The sequence below is a fragment of the Monodelphis domestica genome, chromosome 8, assembly GCF_027887165.1.
Source record: "Monodelphis domestica isolate mMonDom1 chromosome 8, mMonDom1.pri, whole genome shotgun sequence".
NCBI classification, from domain to species: Eukaryota; Metazoa; Chordata; class Mammalia; order Didelphimorphia; family Didelphidae; genus Monodelphis; species Monodelphis domestica.
Window position 1 is genome coordinate 189,217,603 of NC_077234.1, and position 20,210 is coordinate 189,237,812.

Here is a 20,210-nt window from a genome sequence, read left to right on the forward strand (position 1 = left end):
CTTACCCTATCCTTTCACTCATTTTCTTACTTTCACTCTTTCTATATTTTGTAACTAAATCTCATTGGGATTTCATAAAATTCCTGGAAACCCTACTCATGAATAATTCTGTCCAACCTTTTATATTAAAAAAATAACCCTTTTCTCCCCCTTACAGACATTATATTAAAATAACAGTTTTTAAAGCACACATTATGGGAGGGATGGGGGGGGGGGGGGTGCGGAGTCAAGATGGCAGCTTAGAGGCAACAAAAGTCCAGACCTCTGCAAAAAAACCTTCCTCATCAATCAGACACAATGCTTCTAGGGGACTCAAAACCAAATCAAACAACAAGACAGAGCTAGGGAACCCTCCTGATGGGACTCAACTTAAAAGGTATGCCCCCCCCACCCCCAAAATTCCTGAATTCTTGAACCTTCAGTTTACAGGGAAGGAAGAAGGAAAGTACACCCTGCCCCACCTACAGCACTGAGTCTACAGTAGTTGCTGGAATTTCTGGGCAGGCAAGGGCTTTAGTCTGGAGGGAGGATCTTGATGGCACAGCTGAGCCAAGCTCAGGGAGTTGAATACAGGCAGTGAGGGGGAAGCTGGAGGAGAAGTGCAGATAAGGCAGCATAGTCTGAATCAAGACACTCCATCTTACCACTCCCCTTCTTCAGGTTTTGGCCTCAGGGCACATCCAGCTCTGCAGATCAATTCTGCCCTGGCTTAATCTTATCAACAGGGCAGATAAGAAGCCTTCAGAGGACTGGGAAGCCCAATCTCCAACATCTTTGGCCCATAGACTAATCAGAGTCTTCCTGACTAAGCTCCAAGGGCAAAAGCTGCAACCACTACAGGCTACAAGCTTGATAACGGGGTGGGAAGCCCAGCTCCTTTTCAGCTTCTGCTGACAGCTGGGAAAGATCTGACCTCAGGGCTAATGAATACCATCAGCATAATCAAAGCAATCAGCAAAGCAGAGAAGCCCCTTCAGGACAAAACAACCCAAAACCCCCAGATCCAGCACAAAACCAGAGGAGCAAGACTATAGGCAATTGGGGGGGGGGGGGGGGAATTAGTAAACAACAGAAAAAACAATCAACAGCTTCTATCCAGGTAATGAACAAAGAGCAAATGGAACAGAGGAGGACCAAGGAACACCAAGCAAAAACACAGAAACTCCAGCAAATTGGACACAGGTTTAGAAGAATTAAAAAAACAATTAAGAGACTATAGACAAGGGGGGGAAATGAACTTAAAAAGCAAAATATATCATCTGGAAACAGAAAATAAGTGCCTTGAAAGCCAAAATTAACCAGCTTGAAAATAAGGCAAAGACGATGAAAGATCAGAAGGAGGATGACCAAAAAGCCAGGGATGAAATTCAGTCTTTGAAAAACTAGAATCCAACAACTAGAAGCAAATGACTTCACTAGGCGGCAAGAATCTATAAAACAAAATCAAAAGAATGAAAAAATTGAAGAAAATATGAAACACCTCAAACTCGGTCACAAAATATCAGACCTTAAAAACAGAGACAGTAGAGAAGTTAAGAATTATTGGACTACAAAAAGAGAATGACAAAAGAAAAAAATCTAGACATCATTCTATAGGAAATTATCCAAGAAAATTTCCACAACATTCTTGAGCTGGAGGAAAAAGTGGAGACTGAGAGAATCCACAGATCTCCTCCTGTATTTAATTCTGAATTGACAATGACAAGGAATGTTATAGCCAACTAAAAGAATTACCAGATCAGGAAAAAATATAAGCTGCTAGGATGAAATCTTTCAGATACCATAGAACCACAGTTAAGATAACACAGGATCTAGCTGCATCTACTCTGAAGAACAGGAAGGCATGGAATATGATATTCTGGAAAGCAAGGGAACTGGGTCTACAACTAAGAATTAACTACCCAGCAAAACTGACCATATTCTTGAAGGGGAAAGTATGGTCATTAAATAAAATAGAAGACATGGGGGCAGCTGGGTAGCTCAGTGGATTGAGAGCCAGGCCTAGAGATGGGAGGTCCTAGGTTCAAATCTAGCCTCAGCCACTTCCCAGCTGTGTGACCCTGGGCAAGTCACTTGACCCTCATTGCCTAGCCCTTACCACTCTTCTGCCTTGGAGCCAATACACAATATTGACTCCAAGATGGAAGGTAAGGGTTTTAAAAAATAAAATAAAATAAAATAAAACAAAAGATTTCTAAGCATTCACAAAGAAAAAAAAACAGAAAATTTGATGCCCAAACACAGAAAGAAAATCACCAAAAGGTAATTAAGGAGGGGGGGAGGGGAGACTTTTTTTAAGGAACCCAATAAGTTCAAATTATTTGTATTCCTATAAGAAAAGATGATACTGGTAACTCTTAAAAATTGTCATTATCTTCTCTAATTGCCACTGCTAATGTTTCTAATGCAATGTTAAATAATAGAGGTGATAAAGGGCATCCTTGTTTCACTCCTGATCTTATTGGGAATGCACCTAGTTTAATCCCCATTGCAGATGATGTTGGCTGATAGTTTAGGAAAGACCCTTCTATTCCTATGCTTTTTAGTGTTTTCAATAGGAATGAGTGCTGTATTTTGTCAAAGGTTTTCTGCGTCTACTGAGATAATCATGTGATTTTTGTTGGTTTGCTTGTTAATATAGTCAATTATGTGGATAGTTTTCCGAATATTGAACCATCCTTGAATTCCTGGTATAAATTCCCACTGATCATAGTGAATACATACTTGCTGGAGTTTTTTTGCTAGTATCCTATTTAAGATATTTTCATCTGTGTTCATATTAAGGAGAGTGGTCTATAGTTTTCTTTCTCTGTTTTTGACCTGCCTGGCTTTGGAATCAATACCATATTTGTGTCAGAAAAGGAATTTGGTAGAACTCCCTCTCTGCTTATTATGTCAAATAGTTTGCATAGTATTGGGATTAGCTGTTCTTTGAATGTTTGATAGAATTGACTTGTGAATCCATCAGGCCCTGGTGATTTTTTTCTTAGGGAGTTCTTTGATGGCTTGTTCAATTTCTTTTTCTCATATGGGATTATTTAATAATTCTATTTCTTCTTCTATCTAGGCAATTTATATTTTTGTAAATATTCATCCATATCACCTAGGCTGGCATATTTATTGCCATATAATTGGGCAAAAAACTTTTTAATGACTGCCTTAATTTCCTCTTCATTGGAGGTGAGGTCTCCCTTTTCATCTATGATACTATTAATTTGGTTTACTTCTTTCCTTTTTTAAATTAGATTGACCAGTACTTTGTCTATTTTCTTTGTTTTTTCAAAATACCAGCTTCTGGTCTTATTTATTAGTTCAACACTTTTTTTCAGTGTCGATTTTATTAATTTCTCCCTTAATTTTTACGATCTCTAATTTCATTTTCTCTGGGGATTTTTAATTTGTTCACTTTCAAGTTTTTTTATTTGCATGTCCAATTCATTGACCTCTGCCCTCCCTAATTTGTTAATATATGAACTCAAGGATGTAAGTTTTCCCCTGAATACTGCTTTGGCACACAATTAAAACTAGATCTAAACAACTGGAAAAACATTAACTGCTCATGGGTAGGACGAGCCAATATAATAAAAATGACCATCCTACCCAAACTTATGTACTTATTTAGTGACATACCCATTTAACTACCAAAAACATTTTTTTACTGAGTTAGAAAAAACCATAACAAAGTTCATTTGGAAGAACAAAAAATCAAGGATATCCAGGGAAATCATGAAAAAAAAATGTGAAGGAAGGAGGTGTTGCAGTCCCAGATCTCAAACTATACTATAAAGCAGTGGTCATCAAAACAATATGGTACTGGCTAATAGAAAGAAGGGAGGATCAATGGAATACACTTAAGAGTAAATATCCTCATAGTATACAAGAAAACGAAAGATCCCAGTTTTGGGGACAAGAACCCAATGTTTGACAACAGCTTCTGGGAAAATTGGAAGACAGTGTTGGAGAGGTTAGGTTTGGATCAACATCTCACACCCTACACCAAGATAAACTCAGAATGGGTGAATGACTTTACCATAAAGAAGGAAACTTTAAGTAAATTAGGTGAACACAGAATAGTATACATGTTAGACCTTTGGGAAAGGAAAGATTTTAAAACCAAGCAAGACTTAGAAAAAAATCACAAAATGTAAAATCAATAATTTCGATTACATCAAATTTAAAAGTTTTTTTAAGAACCAAAACCAATGTAACCAAAATTAGAAGGGAAGTAACAAATTGGGAAACCATCTTCATAACAAAAACCTCTGACAAAGGTCTAATTACTCAAATTTACAAAGACTTAAATCGATTGTACAAAACCAACCCATTCTCCAATTGAAAGATGGGTAAGGGACAGGAATAGGTAATTTTCAGTCAAAGAAATCAAAACTATTAATAAAAAGCATGAAAAAGTATTCTAAATCTCTTATAATCAGAGAGATACAAATCAAAATAACTCTGAGGTACCACCTCACACCTAGCAAATTGGCTAACATGACAGCAAAGGAAAGTAATAAATGTTGGAGGGGATGTGGCAAAATAGGGGCATTAATGCATTGCTGGTGGAGTTCTGAAATGATCCAACCATTCTGGATGGCAATTTGGAATTGTCCCCAAAGGGCTTTAAATAACTGCCTACCCTTTGATCCAGCCATAGCACTGCTGGGTTTGTACCCCAAATAGATAATAAGGAAAAATACATGTATGAAAATATTCATAGCTATGCTCTTTGTGGTGGCAAAAAATTGAAAAATGAAGGGATGCCTTTCGATTGGAGAATGGCTAAACAAATTGTGGTATCAGTTGGTGATCCTAAAAGAAATAATGAACTGGAGGAATTCCATGTGAACTGGAACAACCTCGAGGAATTCATGCAGAGTGAAAGGAGCAGAACCAGGAGAGCACTGTACACAGAGACTAATACACTGTAGCACAATTGAGCGTAATTGACTGGCAGCAATGCAATGATCCGGAACAATTCTGAGAGACTGAGAGAACACTAACCACACATCCAGAGAAAGAACTTTGGGAGTAGAAACACAGAAGAAAAACATTTTCTTAATCATAAAGTTCAATGGGGATATGATCAGGGATGTAGACTCTAAATGGATCATTCTATTGCAAATATTAACATTATGGAAATAGGTCTTGTTCAATGATACATGTAAAACCCAGTTGAACTGCTTGTTGGCTGCTGGAGGGGGGTGGGAGGAGAGGCGGAAAAGAACATAAATCATATAACCATGAAAAATATTCTAAATTAACAAAATTTAAAATTAGAAAAAAAATAACTGATGCTGAACCTTAGAATAAAACAAGCTGAAATTTCAGAAGTCATCTACTACTCTTTCCCATCTAATTAAGAAATTCCCTGTACAACATTTCACATAAATGGTTAGTCTGTATTTAAATAGTTCTAGTGACAAGAAACTCACTACTTCAGTAAAGGAAAACCATTAGCTCTGAAGAAATTCTTTATATTGAACCAAAATTCACCTCCCTATAACTTCTATTCAACAGTCAAATTGTAAATCTCATATTTTCTACTTTATATCTCTTCTAATAAAAATTATTACCTACTCACTACCCTCCCCCTGTTTCATTTTCATTCTAAGTATTGTTTCACATAATGCTAAATTTATAAACCTGAGTTCAATTTTGTAAACCCAGATTTAAATCCAGGCTCAGTGTGACCATGGGAAAATCACTTCTGTATGACTAGGAGGTAGCCAGATGGCTCGTGAATAGTGTGCTGGGCCTGGAGTAAGATTTCAAATCCAGACTCAGAAACACTTCCTAGCTGTGATCCTGAGCAAGTTACTCAACTTCTATTGACAAAACATAGATTTAATGGAAAATAAAATGGCAACCAATTCAGTATCTTTGACAAAAAAAAACATGGAAAGCTGTGGTCCATGCAGTAGCAAAGAGCTAGACAAGAATGAACAAATGAACAATAAAAACTTTACAAACATGGGGAAAATGTGAAAACAACTTCAAGCAGCTTAAACTAATCAAGACAATTACTATATTCAAGGTCTTGAACAATGACACATGTAAAACCCAGTGGAATTGTACCTCAGCTAAGGAGGGGGGTTGGGAGAGGGGAGGGAAAGAATGTGAATCTTGTAACCATGGAAAAATATTCTAAATTAATTAAACAAAATTTTGCAAGGACTCGCCCTCATAGAAAAAAAAAAGATAATACTATATTCAGAATGTACAAAATTTGAACTATCTGTGTTTTCTTTTAAGACTTAGGACAATTCTCTTCAAAGAAAAAATTTAAGCAACTTGAGAACTTACAGTTTTCTGAAGACTTTTAGCCCAATGAACAAGCAGAGCAGGTTGAAGACCATGTTTGCCTTGACCCCGTAGTGTGTTTATTTCATGCTGAACTAGAAGGCGCAATTTTGCAGAGGTTCCAGATCTAAAAAAAATTATTAAATAAAAAACATGGATACTGCATAAGTCTGAAGCATTTAATTTTTAGAATTAACAATCTTCACAAGAACTGAATGATGTAGGTCAAAAATGATATGTACTTATACCTAATAAAAAGTATGTAGAGGTTAGTACTTACACTGCTTTTCTGTGAATGAGATTATAAGCTGCATCCCACCAGGATTTTTGTCGGTCAGTACAAAGCTGTTTACATACAGGTAGTGGCAAACATGGAGGCTGATGTGAATTGTAGTGAAAACTGGATTTCTCTTGTAACTGTAGGTGGCTGGTAAATATCACCCCAAGTAGAAATACCTGTTTTCATTAAAAAAATAATCATCATCATCTTGAATTAAAGAGAACCTCTCCAATTCAAATTTGATTATTTAAAATCTTACTTACTTCAAGATCTAATAAACAAATTGACTCAGGAGCATTAGTTTCAAGTCTTGAGGTTTCTTGTGGCAAATGATGAAAAAGCTGTTTTAGCCATTTTCGGATTGCAGGTAAGGTAGAAAATGAGCTCCATTGTAATCCAAGCCAAGTGAGGTGCTGAAGACTACCATTATGTGCTCGAATGGCCCCTATAAAGGCAAAGAAATAATCTTTAATGGAAAAAAAAATCAACTTTTTGAATCTGGATCAATTTGGCTTGCACAATTCATTGATTGATGCTGTATTTATTTTAATTTCCAAATAGTTTCGCTTCAATATATTTCAGAAGTGTTTATTTCAAGCAAATGCCTATAAAGCTTATAGACCTCTTTCTTATCTCATTAACTAAAGCTTTAAAATGTGTTTGATCAAATCACCATCCCATCAACATCCCAAACAAGAAATATATATACTGAAAAATCAGAAAACTTAAATGTTTAAGCCTTTAAACCAATGGAAACCCAAAAGCCTACTAATAAAAGCCAAATGACTTAATACAAAAATGATACTGAAAAGTTAAAAGAAATAATCAAAATCTAAACAAGATGAAATTAAATGGGAGATAAAAGGTAGTAAATTTACATTTTTTTAAATAAAGTACAGGATGAAGGAGATGATATTAAAATAACAATTTTTACATTTAGGTTTAAGTTTTTACAAAGGCTTTTTCTCAAAATAGCAATGGGTAAACTGAGTAAGGAAAGTATTATATCAGTTATGACACAAAGAAACTGAAAAGAGGTTAAAAAACTTATCAAAGACTATGATAGTGTGTATAATCTTGTCTTATAGAACTAGGGTACTAACTCCAAAAACTTCTTTCCACTATATCATATTTCTTAAAACGGCATCATAGATCCCTTTGTACTGAATTCAACTACTGATGGATAAACTCAGTCAGGAATAGGCCAAGTGACTTGTCCAGTGTTAAACAGCTAGTAAGTATCAGAGACTACATTTGAATTCAAGGCTTAAAGATTCAAAAACAATGTTCTCTTTTGTGTTATCCAGCAGTTTAAAGACATCACTAAAAGAAAAAGTCCAACAGATACAAAATATTTAATTTTTTTACATTAGTTAGCATCATGAAACACTTTGAATACCAATCAACTAGAGAAAAGATGGAGAAATTAAGGTATTAATGATCCAAGACAATTCTCAAGGACTTAAAATGAAAAATACTATGTACCACTAAAGAAAAAACTGGTAACAGTCTAAATAAAGATCAAAATATACTTTAAAGGGGAGGAAGGTAGGTGGCTTAGTGGATTAAGAGCCAGGCCTGGAGATGAGAGGTCCTATGTTAAAAGTCTGGCCGCAGAAACTTCCTTCCTGTGTGACCTTGAGCAAGTCACTTAACCCCCATTGCCTAGCCCTTATCACTCTTTTGTCTTGGATGGAAGGTATGGGTTTTAAAAAAACGACACATTTTTCTCATTTATTTGGGGTTTTTTGCCTGTTTTCTTTTAGAACATAACTAATATAGAAATGTTTTATATGACTGGATTTGTATAACCTCTATCAAATTGCTTGGTCTCTCAATGAGGAGAGTGAATAAGGAGGGAATTTGGAATTCAAAACTTTTAAAAATATCTTTAAAATATTTTTATCTAATTGGAAAAAATAAAGAATTAAGAGTGGAAGGTAAAAAGTTGTAGTTTTGGAAAACCATGGAATATTATAGAGGAGGAATGAGAAAACAGGATTTCAGAGAAAAATTCCATCTGTTTTTTAGGACTTTGAATGCTTTCTCAAAATAATGCTTTTTATTTAGCACCAATTGCCTCATTCTACCATTTTTCTATCTTAGAATCAGTACTTAAAAAATAAGGGTTTTGAGGCAGCTGGGTGGCTCAGTGGATTGAGAGTCAGGCCTAGAGATGGGAGGTCCTAGGTTCAGGCCTCAGACACTTTCCAACTGTGTGACCCTGGGCAAGTCACTTGACCCCCACTGCCTAGACCTGGAACCTGACTTGGAACCAATACAGAGTGTATTGATTCCAAGATGGAAGGTAAGGGTTTAAAAAAAAAAAGGAAGCGTTTTTTAAACTGTATGAAATATAAAGGATTGCAAAAGAAATCAAATGTACGGAAATAATTATTAAAACATTTTTAAAGAGTTTACAAATTAAGAGTTATGTGTCTATGTGCTACATATATCATGATTCGAACACGCAAACAAATATGACTTAGATGTTTCTGACTGCATGTCTTACCAATATCATATCTAGCCAGTTCTTCAGGTTCTGGGGTTTGTATGCTAATATTTCTGATATCATCACTACCCAAAAATGATTTATCTTTAGGTGACTGACTATCAAACAAGGCATCATATAAGGCAGATTGTCCACTCTTATTGGCAAATGATTCCACAACCTCTTTTAAGAAGTCTTGCTTGCCACGACTTAAATTTAGCAGCATATGTCCTGTAAAAGACACATATTAAATAATTATTCATATATATCAAAATTTTAGGCATATTAAATTTCCTTATAATTCCCCCTAATATAACACCCAAACTTAAAACAATGTTTTATAACATAAATTTTTAAATGTTTGATAGTACTTGGATATGTATACAAATAAGTCAAGAGTAGAAACTAAGGAAATGTTTGAAAATTATTGGAAAGTACCATTTTATTTTCAGGATTGCAAGAAAACATTTCAAGCGTAGAGCTTATGGAATATTACTGTGCCATACGTTACAATGAGCAGACCAGTTTTTTAAAAACTTGGAAAGGACTACGCAAGATAATGAACAGTAGAATGAGTAGAATCAAGAGAACATTATATACAGCAACTGAATGCTGCAAGAATAAATTGTGAGTGTTGCCTCCAAAAAAGTATACAGAAAAGAGAAAGATGAAAAAATTACTTTATATGTACACGTTGGTCTCCCTGATATTTTCTGTGATACAGGAAGGATGCAGAGGGGTGAGATACTTGTGGATAGGATTTATTATGTAGACATAAAGAAAAGCTAAATATATGAGATCTGTGATTTCATTTCTATACTATCTTCTTTTTCTTTGTATATGGAAATGTGTTTTGTTTGGTTTTGGAAAATTTAGAAAAAAGCAAAAAAAGTGTACAGCTTAAAACAGTCACAGAAAAATGGCAAATAGTTAAAGGCCTACTCAATTAATCTAATGGTAGGGAAACCTCCAGCTATTTGGGGGGATTAAAGTTTACTATTCATAAGGTAGTTGTAACCTTTCATTACTATTTGTGTAAGATCCTTGAGGTAAATTCATCTTACATATTTAAATCCCACACCCAACTGTGTCCCTTGTATGCAAAAGGTTTTTAACTATTTGCTAAATGAAAGAATGAATCAATCTAGAAATCTCAAAGTACTTTATGCATACTTCTCCCATGCAACTATCTTGTATTATAAGTGTGTACACACACATATATGTGTATATATCCCAACACATTAGTAAACTACAGAATCAACAAAACTGCTATTACCAGTTTGGCTCAGACGATCATAGGCCATCATTTCCAACAAATTTTGTCCAGCATTATCACCTTTCATTAATTTAGTCTTTGGTCTTGGAACCTGATGAAAACATTGGAAATCAAAGGCTTTAATTCAATAATATGAATTTTCTTCAAAAAGATAATCCATAGGTATGAAGATATAAAAGGACACACTAGTATACTGAAAGACAATGTCCACCCTAACAATATAGAATTAATAAATAAAAAATATACTAAAAGTGTCCCTAAGGAATTATCTTTTAGCACACAGATATTCAATTTAACTTCAGCTATCAATGTTCCCAGAATGAACCATTTACATAAAGTGTTGCACACACTCTAGTAGCATAAATTCCAAATGTTTAAATGCTCCTACCAAGACAAAAGTCCTAAATTACACACCATGGCATATTGAACATAGAGCTATGAAGAGATGGGTTCAAGCCCCACCTCTGAATCATATTGGCTAGTAACACCAGCCCAGTTACTTCTCAGACCTTTAGGCAACTCTCTAAGACAAACCTTGCACAGAAAGTTCTCCCTACTTGCTCCAGCAGGTGGAGTTCCCTCAAACCATGAAGTCTCAGGTGTTGTTCCTATCCCTTAGCCTACATCCCAACCATAAGAGTGACCTCGTCATTGTTAATGGACAAAAATTCAAATAGCTAGGAATAGAAAATTAGAAGAAAACTCTTTCTTTCAAAATTTTAAAAATATTTTTTATTTCAGTTCCAATTTCCTCCCCATCCTTTAAAAAGGCAAGAAACATAATACTCATTATACATGTAAAGTCATGCAAAATACATTTCCATATTAACTATGTTGCAAGACCCCCAAAAAAGCAGGAAAAATAAAATGAAAATTATATTTTTCAATTTGCAGAGTTCATCATTTCTCTGAAGATGGATAACATTTTTCATCAAGAATCTTTTGGATTATTGACTGATCAGAATGTGTAAGTCTTTCGCCGTTGATCATTGTTAAAATATTACTATTACTGTATACAAAGTTCTCCTGGTTCTGTTCAATTCATATTGCATCAGCTCACATGAGTTATCCTAGGGCACTGCTAGCAAACCTAAGGCACAGGTGCCAAAGATGGCACATAGAGCACTCTCTGTAACTGGCCACTCTCCCCATCCCAGGGTTTATTAGCTGAAAGGCTACCCCTCTCCACCATGCCTGATGACATTTTCTCACATCACCTACCCCTCTGCACAGCAGCCAAGAGGAATGCACAGGGTTAAGGTGGACAGCAGATAGGTGGGAGAGCTAGAGAGGCACAGAGAGTTCAGACCACTCCCCTCCCCCTCCCCACACTTGCTGAATCCCTGAATCCCTGAGGACATTCCTCACTTCACTTCCCCTCTTCCCAACATTATCCTCCCTCCCCTGTGTGAAATAAGGGGGGGGGGGGGGGGGAGGATTTCCAGCATGTGGGGGGAGGGGAACAGCACAGTCTCTAAAAGTTCACCATCCAAAATTGGGACACCAATACACTGCTGGTGGAGTTGTGAATTGCTTGAACCATTTTGGAGGGCAATTTGGAACTATTTTAAATGACTACCTACCCTTTGATCCAGCCATATCACTGCTGGGTTTATAGCCCAAAGAGATAATAAGGAAAAAGACTTGTACAAAAATAGCCACGCTCTTTATGGTAGCAAAAAATTGGAAAATGAGGTAGTATCCATCAATTGGGGGAATGGCTGAACAAATTGTAGTATCTGTTGGTGATGGAGTATTATTGTGCTGAAAGGAATGATGAACTGGAGGGAATCCATGTGAAAACTGGAATGACCTCCAGGAACTGATGAAGAGTGAAAGGAGCAGAACCAGAAGAACATTTTACACAGAGACTGATACATTATGGCACAATCAAATGTAATGAACTTTTCTACTAGCAGCAATGCAATGATCCAGAACAATTCAGAGGAATTTGTGAGAAAGAACATTATCCATATTCAGAGAAAGAACTGTGGAAATGGAAATGCATTACAAAAATATGTGATCAATCACGTAGTGCGATAGGGATAAGATTGGGGTTTCGATGTTAAAGGATCACTCTACTGCAAACATGAATAGCATAGAAATGGGTTTTGAACAATGATATATGTATAACCCAGTGGAACTGCTTGTCGGCTTCGGGAGGAGGGACCACAGAGCAAGGGGAGGGGGAGAGAGAGATCATGAATCATGTAACTATAGAAAAATATTCTAAAAAGGTGAAAATAAAAATAAAAATAAAAGATTCACCATCACTGACCTAGGGTTTCTGAAACCACACACACCTCCCCATTGTCATTTTGTTCGGCACAATAGTATCCCATCATAATCATATACCACAACTTATTCAACCAATCCCCATAATTTCCAATTCTTTGCCTCCAGAAAAACCTTCTATGTTTGTACAAATAAATCCTTTTCCTTTGGATTCTTTGAAATACAGACATGGTAGTGATATTGCTGGGTCAAAGGCATATACAGTTTTATAGTCCTTTGGGCTCTGCCAAATGCAGCAAAAGTGCATTAGGATACCAATTTTCTCTAATCCTTATCAGCATTTATCATTTTTTTTTCTGTCATGTTAGTCATTGTTATAGGTGTGAGATGGCACCTCAAAAGCTGTTTTAATTTGCATTGCTCTAATTATCAGTAATTTAGAGCATTTTTTCATAAAACTATTAATAGCTTTGATGAGGATAATAATTCTTAAATAGGAAATAGGCATCTATATATTAAAAAAAATAAAAATTACTATCCTACCACTACAAACATTAACAAATAAGCATTCTGTGACACAGGGGAAGGGAAAAGGCAACAATTTTGATGTTGTCCAAGTGGCTTTGGCTTTTCTAACTGTATAGTATATCAATCACACAGCAACTATTCCTTTTGTAAATGGGTAGCTCCAAAATTATGATGGGTTTAAGAATCCATTCATAATCCAAGTTACTTGCATGGCTCTTGGCTTCTAATACTAACTACTTCCAGTTATTTAAAAAAAAATAAAGACTATTCAAAGTTTGAGTCCATGAGCCCAAGATCTTTGAACAGACTACACCCAAAGATAAGCATGACTAGATCAATCTTTAGCTATTAAACTTCTACTAAGATCACTTAAGATGTAGGAGTGAGAAAAGTAACAAATAAGGAAATGAGAAATTTTATTTACAGATTTGCTTCAGTTATTCATTCACCTATAGATCACAGGTTAAGTAGAAATGAAATACTTAAATTATAAGTAAAAACAAAGAAACCATTATTTTCCCTGTTAACATAAAACCAACCCTATGCCTCATCAATTTTTAAAAAACTTATACATTATTAGAAATGAGAAACCATACTTGTAAAAATAGGAACTACCCAATTTATACACTTCCTCCACCCATGCCCCTAAATATTGCAAGGAAGTGGCATTCAGTGTTCTAAAAGGTACACCAATATAAAATAAGCTTTGAGAATTTCTAATGGGTTTCAACTATATGTCCAAGTGATAGCTAAGACTAGATAATCTCAAGGAGACTGATCAATAGACTGGTCAGTTTTGTAGTGTCATCCATCCTATTTCCTAAGTCACAAAGAATTCAAAAATTTGTGCACATTGAACAGATTAATTCATAGTAATTAAATCATGGGTCACTGAAGACTAAAGTTACTTCACTCTACATATAGTCATCAATATCAAACAATTAAATAATAGACAATAGTAGACAGTGATGTTCTGAAAAGTCTTTTTCCCCCTTTGACTTTATTTTTTCTAATGTCTCCTGAAGCTTCCACTTGACCAATTTTAATTTTTAAGATATTATTTTCTTGTGAGCTTTTGTACCTTTTTTACCATTAGGCCAATTCTTTTTTTTTTTTTAAGTATTATTTTCTTCAGTATCTTTGTGCCTCTTTTACCAAGTTCTTAATTCTCTTTTAATAATTTTCTTGTATCATTTCATTTCTTATCTCAATTTTTCCTCTACTATTTTTATCCCTAATTCTTCTTCTTGGGCTTGGTCCAACTGGCTTTTTTTCCCTTTAAGGCTTTCCTTGAAGCTATTTTTCACTTGCTGTCTCCTGAGTTTGTCTTAATCCTCTCTGTCACATTGCATATTTTTCTAGTCTATTTCTATGACTTTGAACTTCTATGTTAAACTTGGGTTCAGCTCACTTAGGGCTGAGAAGTCACTGTCCCAAATTTTAGGCTTTTTTCAGAGCTAGTTCTAGAGGTCTGCCACTTTTCAGTATTGCAAAAGTGCCATCACCCTGGAAGAGGTGTGGTAATGCACTCCTTGTCTTTACACAAGAAGGTCTTTGCTACCTTGCAGCTGCAAATTCTAGTGCTCCTCCTGCCCTAGAACCACAACCAGGGCCACTGTTCCCTTGTAACCAATCAGGAGTGTTCTTCTCTACCCTAGAACTGTTGACCCAGAACTATATGGGCAATGGAGTTGCCAAAAAGTGCCCATTCCTGTGCTCTGTGTCAGCTCAGAGTGTCCTGTAATTCTTTCCTGACCAGTTAATTTCCACTTTCTTTACTGTCTCTGGTTGAGAGCTTCTAAAATTGCTCCTACTGTTGCTACTGCAGTAGCCTCCAAAGGTCTACCATTGGAGTCACAATCATGTGCACTCGGGCTGGCTCCCACCCTAGATGTCACAAGCCTTCCTTAATCAAAAAGGAAAACACTATAGAAGCTCTTTACTTAAAATTAATGCTTTAGTCAAGGGGGAAAAATTCCAAATACTAATAATCAGTTCTTAACTTACCTTTTTCCAAGTCTGGTTATTCCCATACTGAACCTTAACTAGTATCTCTATGTGGAGTGGCATAAATATGAAGATCAAGTGTGTGAAATACACTCCTAATTAAACTGAAAGCTGCTTACCTGAAATGCTATGAGATAACATAAGGCCGCCAATTCAGATAGAGCTCTCCATTGTACCTCACTGTGTTGAGCCATTTTCAAAAGCAGAGTACCAGCATGCATGTAGAAGTGGCCTTTCATTTCAAGGAAAGTAATTGATAGCTCATCATTCCCACTCATGAAAGATTTCACAGACTGAAGTGCATCATCAAAACTATAACACAAAAATGTTGCAAAGAACAACAGTTAAGTTACTGAATTGAGTGCAAAACCTACAACTTCAATATCCAATGGATAACTCATTTCATAACAAAAGGTAAAGGTATTTTTTTTTAAGTAAAGAAATAGCTTTGGGAGAGAGGGAGGCTGTGGGAACAGGGAAGCAATCTAAAGGGCCCCCCCAAAAAGTGTTAGCGAAACATTTAAAAAAAAACACACACACAACAGTTCAGACAGTAGTTCTAATATTGTCATATTAAACTTAATTTATACATGAGATTCAATTTAAAAAACAATCCTTTTACTGGTTTTGTATTTAAAAATGTTTTTTATTCATGTTTGTCAATTTTTCCCTGATCCCAAAAATTGGGGGAGAAAGAGTTCTTCAAATAAGGATGTAAATCAACTTCTGATTATCTTTATAAGGTTTTACAAATGACATATAATTCAACTATACACATTTTGCTTTTGAAGGAGAAGAACATGATTCTATTAAATCTGTGTGACCTTGAGCCAAATTACCTAACCTTACTGGGGCCCATTTCCTAATCTGTAAAAGGAGGAACCTGGATTCCAGAACTTGAGGTCCTTTGTACAGATAGATCTATAGCCTACAGATATCATCAACCAACCAGTCTGTTTATTTAAATACTTGTTTGAAACAACTCTTATTTGGCCCATCCCTTAAAGTCTCACCAAAAAAAAAAAAAAAGCTGAACCTCATACTCGAGGCTCAGCTACTAGGGAAAATACCTTATTGCAAAACACCTAAAAAACATTAATCTACTTATAAAACTAAAAAAATGTTCCTTCTATTAAGGATGGTGTTTCTTAAAAAAAACCAAAGCTGACAATCCTTAAGCTAAAAGCAAGGACATAGAATAGACTGGGAGATTCAATTGCCTTCTAATCCCTTCAAATCTTTATATAATGCATTATTTAGTCTGAAGTGTTAGATCAGATCAGATCAGATCAACATATACATTCTCAGGCAAAACTGAATTTTAGAGTTAAAATTTTTTTAATATAGTCACTTGTTAGATTAACATGCAAAAAATTGAATGAACTGGGTCAGCAATCCAGGAGGGAGAGGGGATGAAATTCCCTCTACACACACCAAAATCATGATACTCTCAACTATCCTTCACTAAACCTACTCAACCTTATCTTGGCATGAATGATCTTAGGTTCTCAAAAGTTCTACCAGTAGATATAGGATTCTAGCAAGTACTACAATGCTTAAAAAGTTTTAAACAAAGGATAATGATGATCTAGCTAAATATGAAAATACTAACAGGCTGGCAAATTTCTTCCCAGGGAACTAATAGGTTTTACTTTAAAATTAGTGACAAGTCTAAGCAACATCAAGAAATCCCTTTACAGTACTATAATTACTTATGATAGCTGTCCATAGGCAAAGGAATGAACATAAAGGAACTAAAATTTTTGAGTATGAGAAACTCCCAAAATGTGAATTTCTTTCAACAATTCAGTCAGACACTTGTTCATGACTTAACAGATCCATCCCAGGGAGTTTCAGGGGAAATACCTTGCTCATGTCCTATAACAAAAACAATTTAATAACTGAAATCAACTTAAGTTGCAACTAACAATCAAGTCCATTGGTAAGGACCTTTAATACAGCAGGTCACTGATACTTTTCAAGAGAAAATTAACATCCTTTTCTTTATTTCTCTAGAGATTCTATTCCCCTCCCATTTCTGAACAGTGTCATTTATCAAATGCATATGCACTTTGAATTTATGTCAATCAACATATTATAGCATGTTTATGCTAAAATTTTAGTTCATTCTATTTTTTGTTTGTTTAGTGACTAATTTGTACCTAATCAAAGTAGAAATCATTAAAACTGGGTGGTTTCGAAGAATTTGGAAAAATAGTCACATTTGTAATTACTCTTGTTTAAAATGTGAAAATAAAACCATTAAGCAACTTTTTACAGTACCAAGAATGCTTAATTAAATCAATGAAATAGGCAAAGCTACAATGGTTCATTAAAAAGTATTAATAAGAGTTATATAACTATTCAGGAACACAAGACTCAGGTGGAAAGTCTCAAGTTCAAACAAGAAATACAGTAAAAGCAACAAATAATTCACATTTACATAATGCTTCAAGGATTGAAAAGTACTTTCTTCACAAACCTGTAAGGAACTAATTTAATAATTTTTATTTTGCATTTGACAAAAGTTAGGTTCTGATAGATTAAGACTGCTCATGATCCATACGTCTTTCAAGTACAATTCAGATCCAAGGGTCTCGACTTCAAGTCTGAGGTCCAACTTACTTTCTTATAATGTGTCAATTTTTAAATTCGTCATTCCTCAACCATGCTATAATAAAATATTAACATAGCATAGGTTTGTGTATTTTTATTCTTTTTCAAACCTAAAATAAAAGAGCCTCAGAGAGACTATATTTGCAAAATAGTATCTTAATATCCTTACAGAGTTGGCAAATAAAAATTTGCATTATACTGCACTAGTTTCAACAGTCCTCTAGGTATAGCAAATGAACAAACATTTTGGGAAAGAAATCAGTTCAACAATTAAACACTAAGCTGCTATTTAAAACATAAAAAAAAATTTTAGATTTAATTGCTTTCCTTGTAACTATCATACCTTTCCAGTAATTCTCTACTTTCCTGAACATCTTTAGTAGAAAGCGTAAGAAGCATAAGATTGGCATAGGCTAGAAGTAAGTCTTTATTGGTTGTCCGCCAGTTGCTTTTATTGGCCTCCAAACATTGTAAAGATTCCAGATACTCCTATTGGGTAAAAAATAAGATAAAATGCATTGAATATACCTTCATTTAGTTACAAACTATTTTATCTTCTTGGCCCTTTGCTTTAATAATAACAATGTTCCCTAATGAAACCATAATATATACACTGATAGAAGTATAATTTCAAAAATTATTTTTCCAAAAAAAAATTTTAAGCCCTTTTTCCATTCTAGTCATCCCTCAAATAAGATGAAATAAATTAATTATATCCTTAATTACCAAGATGACATAAGTAATAAACAATAATAATAAATTTTAAAACAATAATTATCTTGGACAAATAAATGGTTTGCAAAGAAGAGCCTGGCATAATGCCCCACCCAGAAATGGAAGAAATTTATTTCATAGTATTAAGAGCTACCTATGTATGTAAAAATGGACTTAAATAATGCAATTTATTTGTTATCAAGAATTTTACATGTGGAAAACCAATGCCTCTTAAGAGGATAATGGGATAAAATGGGAAAAGTGCCACCACATGCCAAAAAAGAAATGTACAGAACAGGTTTCTACCTACCTTAAGTGTTCGTACAACACATGAATACCATTCCAAGCTTGTTCTCAAGGCCAGATTTCTTTCTGCCTCACAGCAATGGGCCACAGCATCTTTCAGTCTCTTATTTGACCTGTATAGCTCTACTAAGCGGATGTTCACATATACATCATCAGGTCTTGCATAGAGCTCTGACTGAATCAAGTCAAAAAGCTGATTCCATCCATCTTCACCTTTACAATCTAAAAGCTGTTCCTATTAAAAGTTATATCGTCAACTTAGAAATCAATGCAAAACATATTCAAGTTTATCAATCAACAAGCATTAAGTGTTTATGTGCAAGGAACTATGGCAAGTGCTACCTATACAAATGCAAAAATGAGACACCACCAACCCTCAAAATAAAACTTCTCTGTTTGGCATTTAAAACCCTCCACAATCTGGCTCCAGCCTACCTAAATTGTCTTTCCTACATTATACCAATCTGGCCTTCTGGTTGTTTGCTCGGGCTACCTGGAATATTCTCTCCTTACTTCTAAATGTAAGTAATCCATTACTAGCCCTATGATTTAGTTTAAGCACAATCTTTTATGTGAAACCTTTCTTAACTTTCCCAAATGCTAGTGCCCTCCCTTCTCTAAACTGCCTTACATTTGTTTTGTAAATTATTTTATACTTGTATATGTACACGCTAACTTTCCAGATAATATAAACTCTTTAAGAATGAGAGCTGTTTTACTTTTTCTTCATATCACAAGTATCTAAGCAGTGCCTAGAGCACATAGTAGATATTTAACAAATATTTCTCATTGAAAATATAAGATATCATTAATGGTAAATAAATATATCTATACCAGACTCTAAGGATCTATTCTATCTCTGACCTCATTCCCTAAAAATGACTGCTAGATCATTTTTTACTATACGATAACTTAGCTGGAAAGATTAGAAATAGCTGCAATTTCCAAATAAGATGGCTGTCTGAATGAAGTCAATTAGCCTAGTTCCCACATACCTATTCTAGGAAAAATCTAAAAATCTCACCAGCCTGAAAAAATGATCAAGAAATGCAATCATAAATACAGAAAGTGACTTTTTCCCAACCAATAATTATATAAAAAGTCCATCAAAAAACCTACAAATAAATATAGAGAGGGAGACCTCCTACAAAACCAGCACCAGTACAAAGAAGATAACCTCCCACTGCAACCAGATACAGCACATAGATTGCTAGGCTATGTATCCAAAAAGAGCAAAACTGGATGTCTTCCTCCAGAAACCTAAAGCAGAAGGAAACCCAGAATGTGAATCTTAAGAAAAATGACCAGAAGCAGCACTTGTTGAGATCATGTACTATTACTACTCAAATCAGAACATCCCAGGGCTCCAAAGTCCCTAGCACTCTGTCCTGAGATAATAAAGAGGACTCTGAAGATCCAGAGTTCTTAACCTCAAAGATTAAAGGTCAGGGATAGGG

General features: G+C 35.0%; 1 protein-coding gene across 6 annotated transcripts in view; it reads right to left on the reverse strand.

Moving 5' to 3' along the window:
• LOC100020173 (E3 SUMO-protein ligase RanBP2) overlaps positions 1-20,210 on the reverse strand; it is a 78,839-nt gene that overhangs the window by 30,110 nt on the left and 28,519 nt on the right. For all 6 annotated transcript variants that reach the window (XM_056807080.1, XM_056807078.1, XM_056807079.1 and 3 more), the window contains exons 5-12: positions 18,758-18,988; positions 18,077-18,222; positions 15,237-15,429; positions 10,348-10,438; positions 9,093-9,302; positions 6,844-7,025; positions 6,581-6,756; positions 6,304-6,427 (exon numbers count right to left, since the gene is read on the reverse strand). In XM_056807080.1, the coding sequence (XP_056663058.1) occupies positions 6,304-6,427; positions 6,581-6,756; positions 6,844-7,025; positions 9,093-9,302; positions 10,348-10,438; positions 15,237-15,429; positions 18,077-18,222; positions 18,758-18,988 (1,353 nt within the window). The remainder of the gene's footprint in view (positions 1-6,303; positions 6,428-6,580; positions 6,757-6,843; positions 7,026-9,092; positions 9,303-10,347; positions 10,439-15,236; positions 15,430-18,076; positions 18,223-18,757; positions 18,989-20,210) is intronic.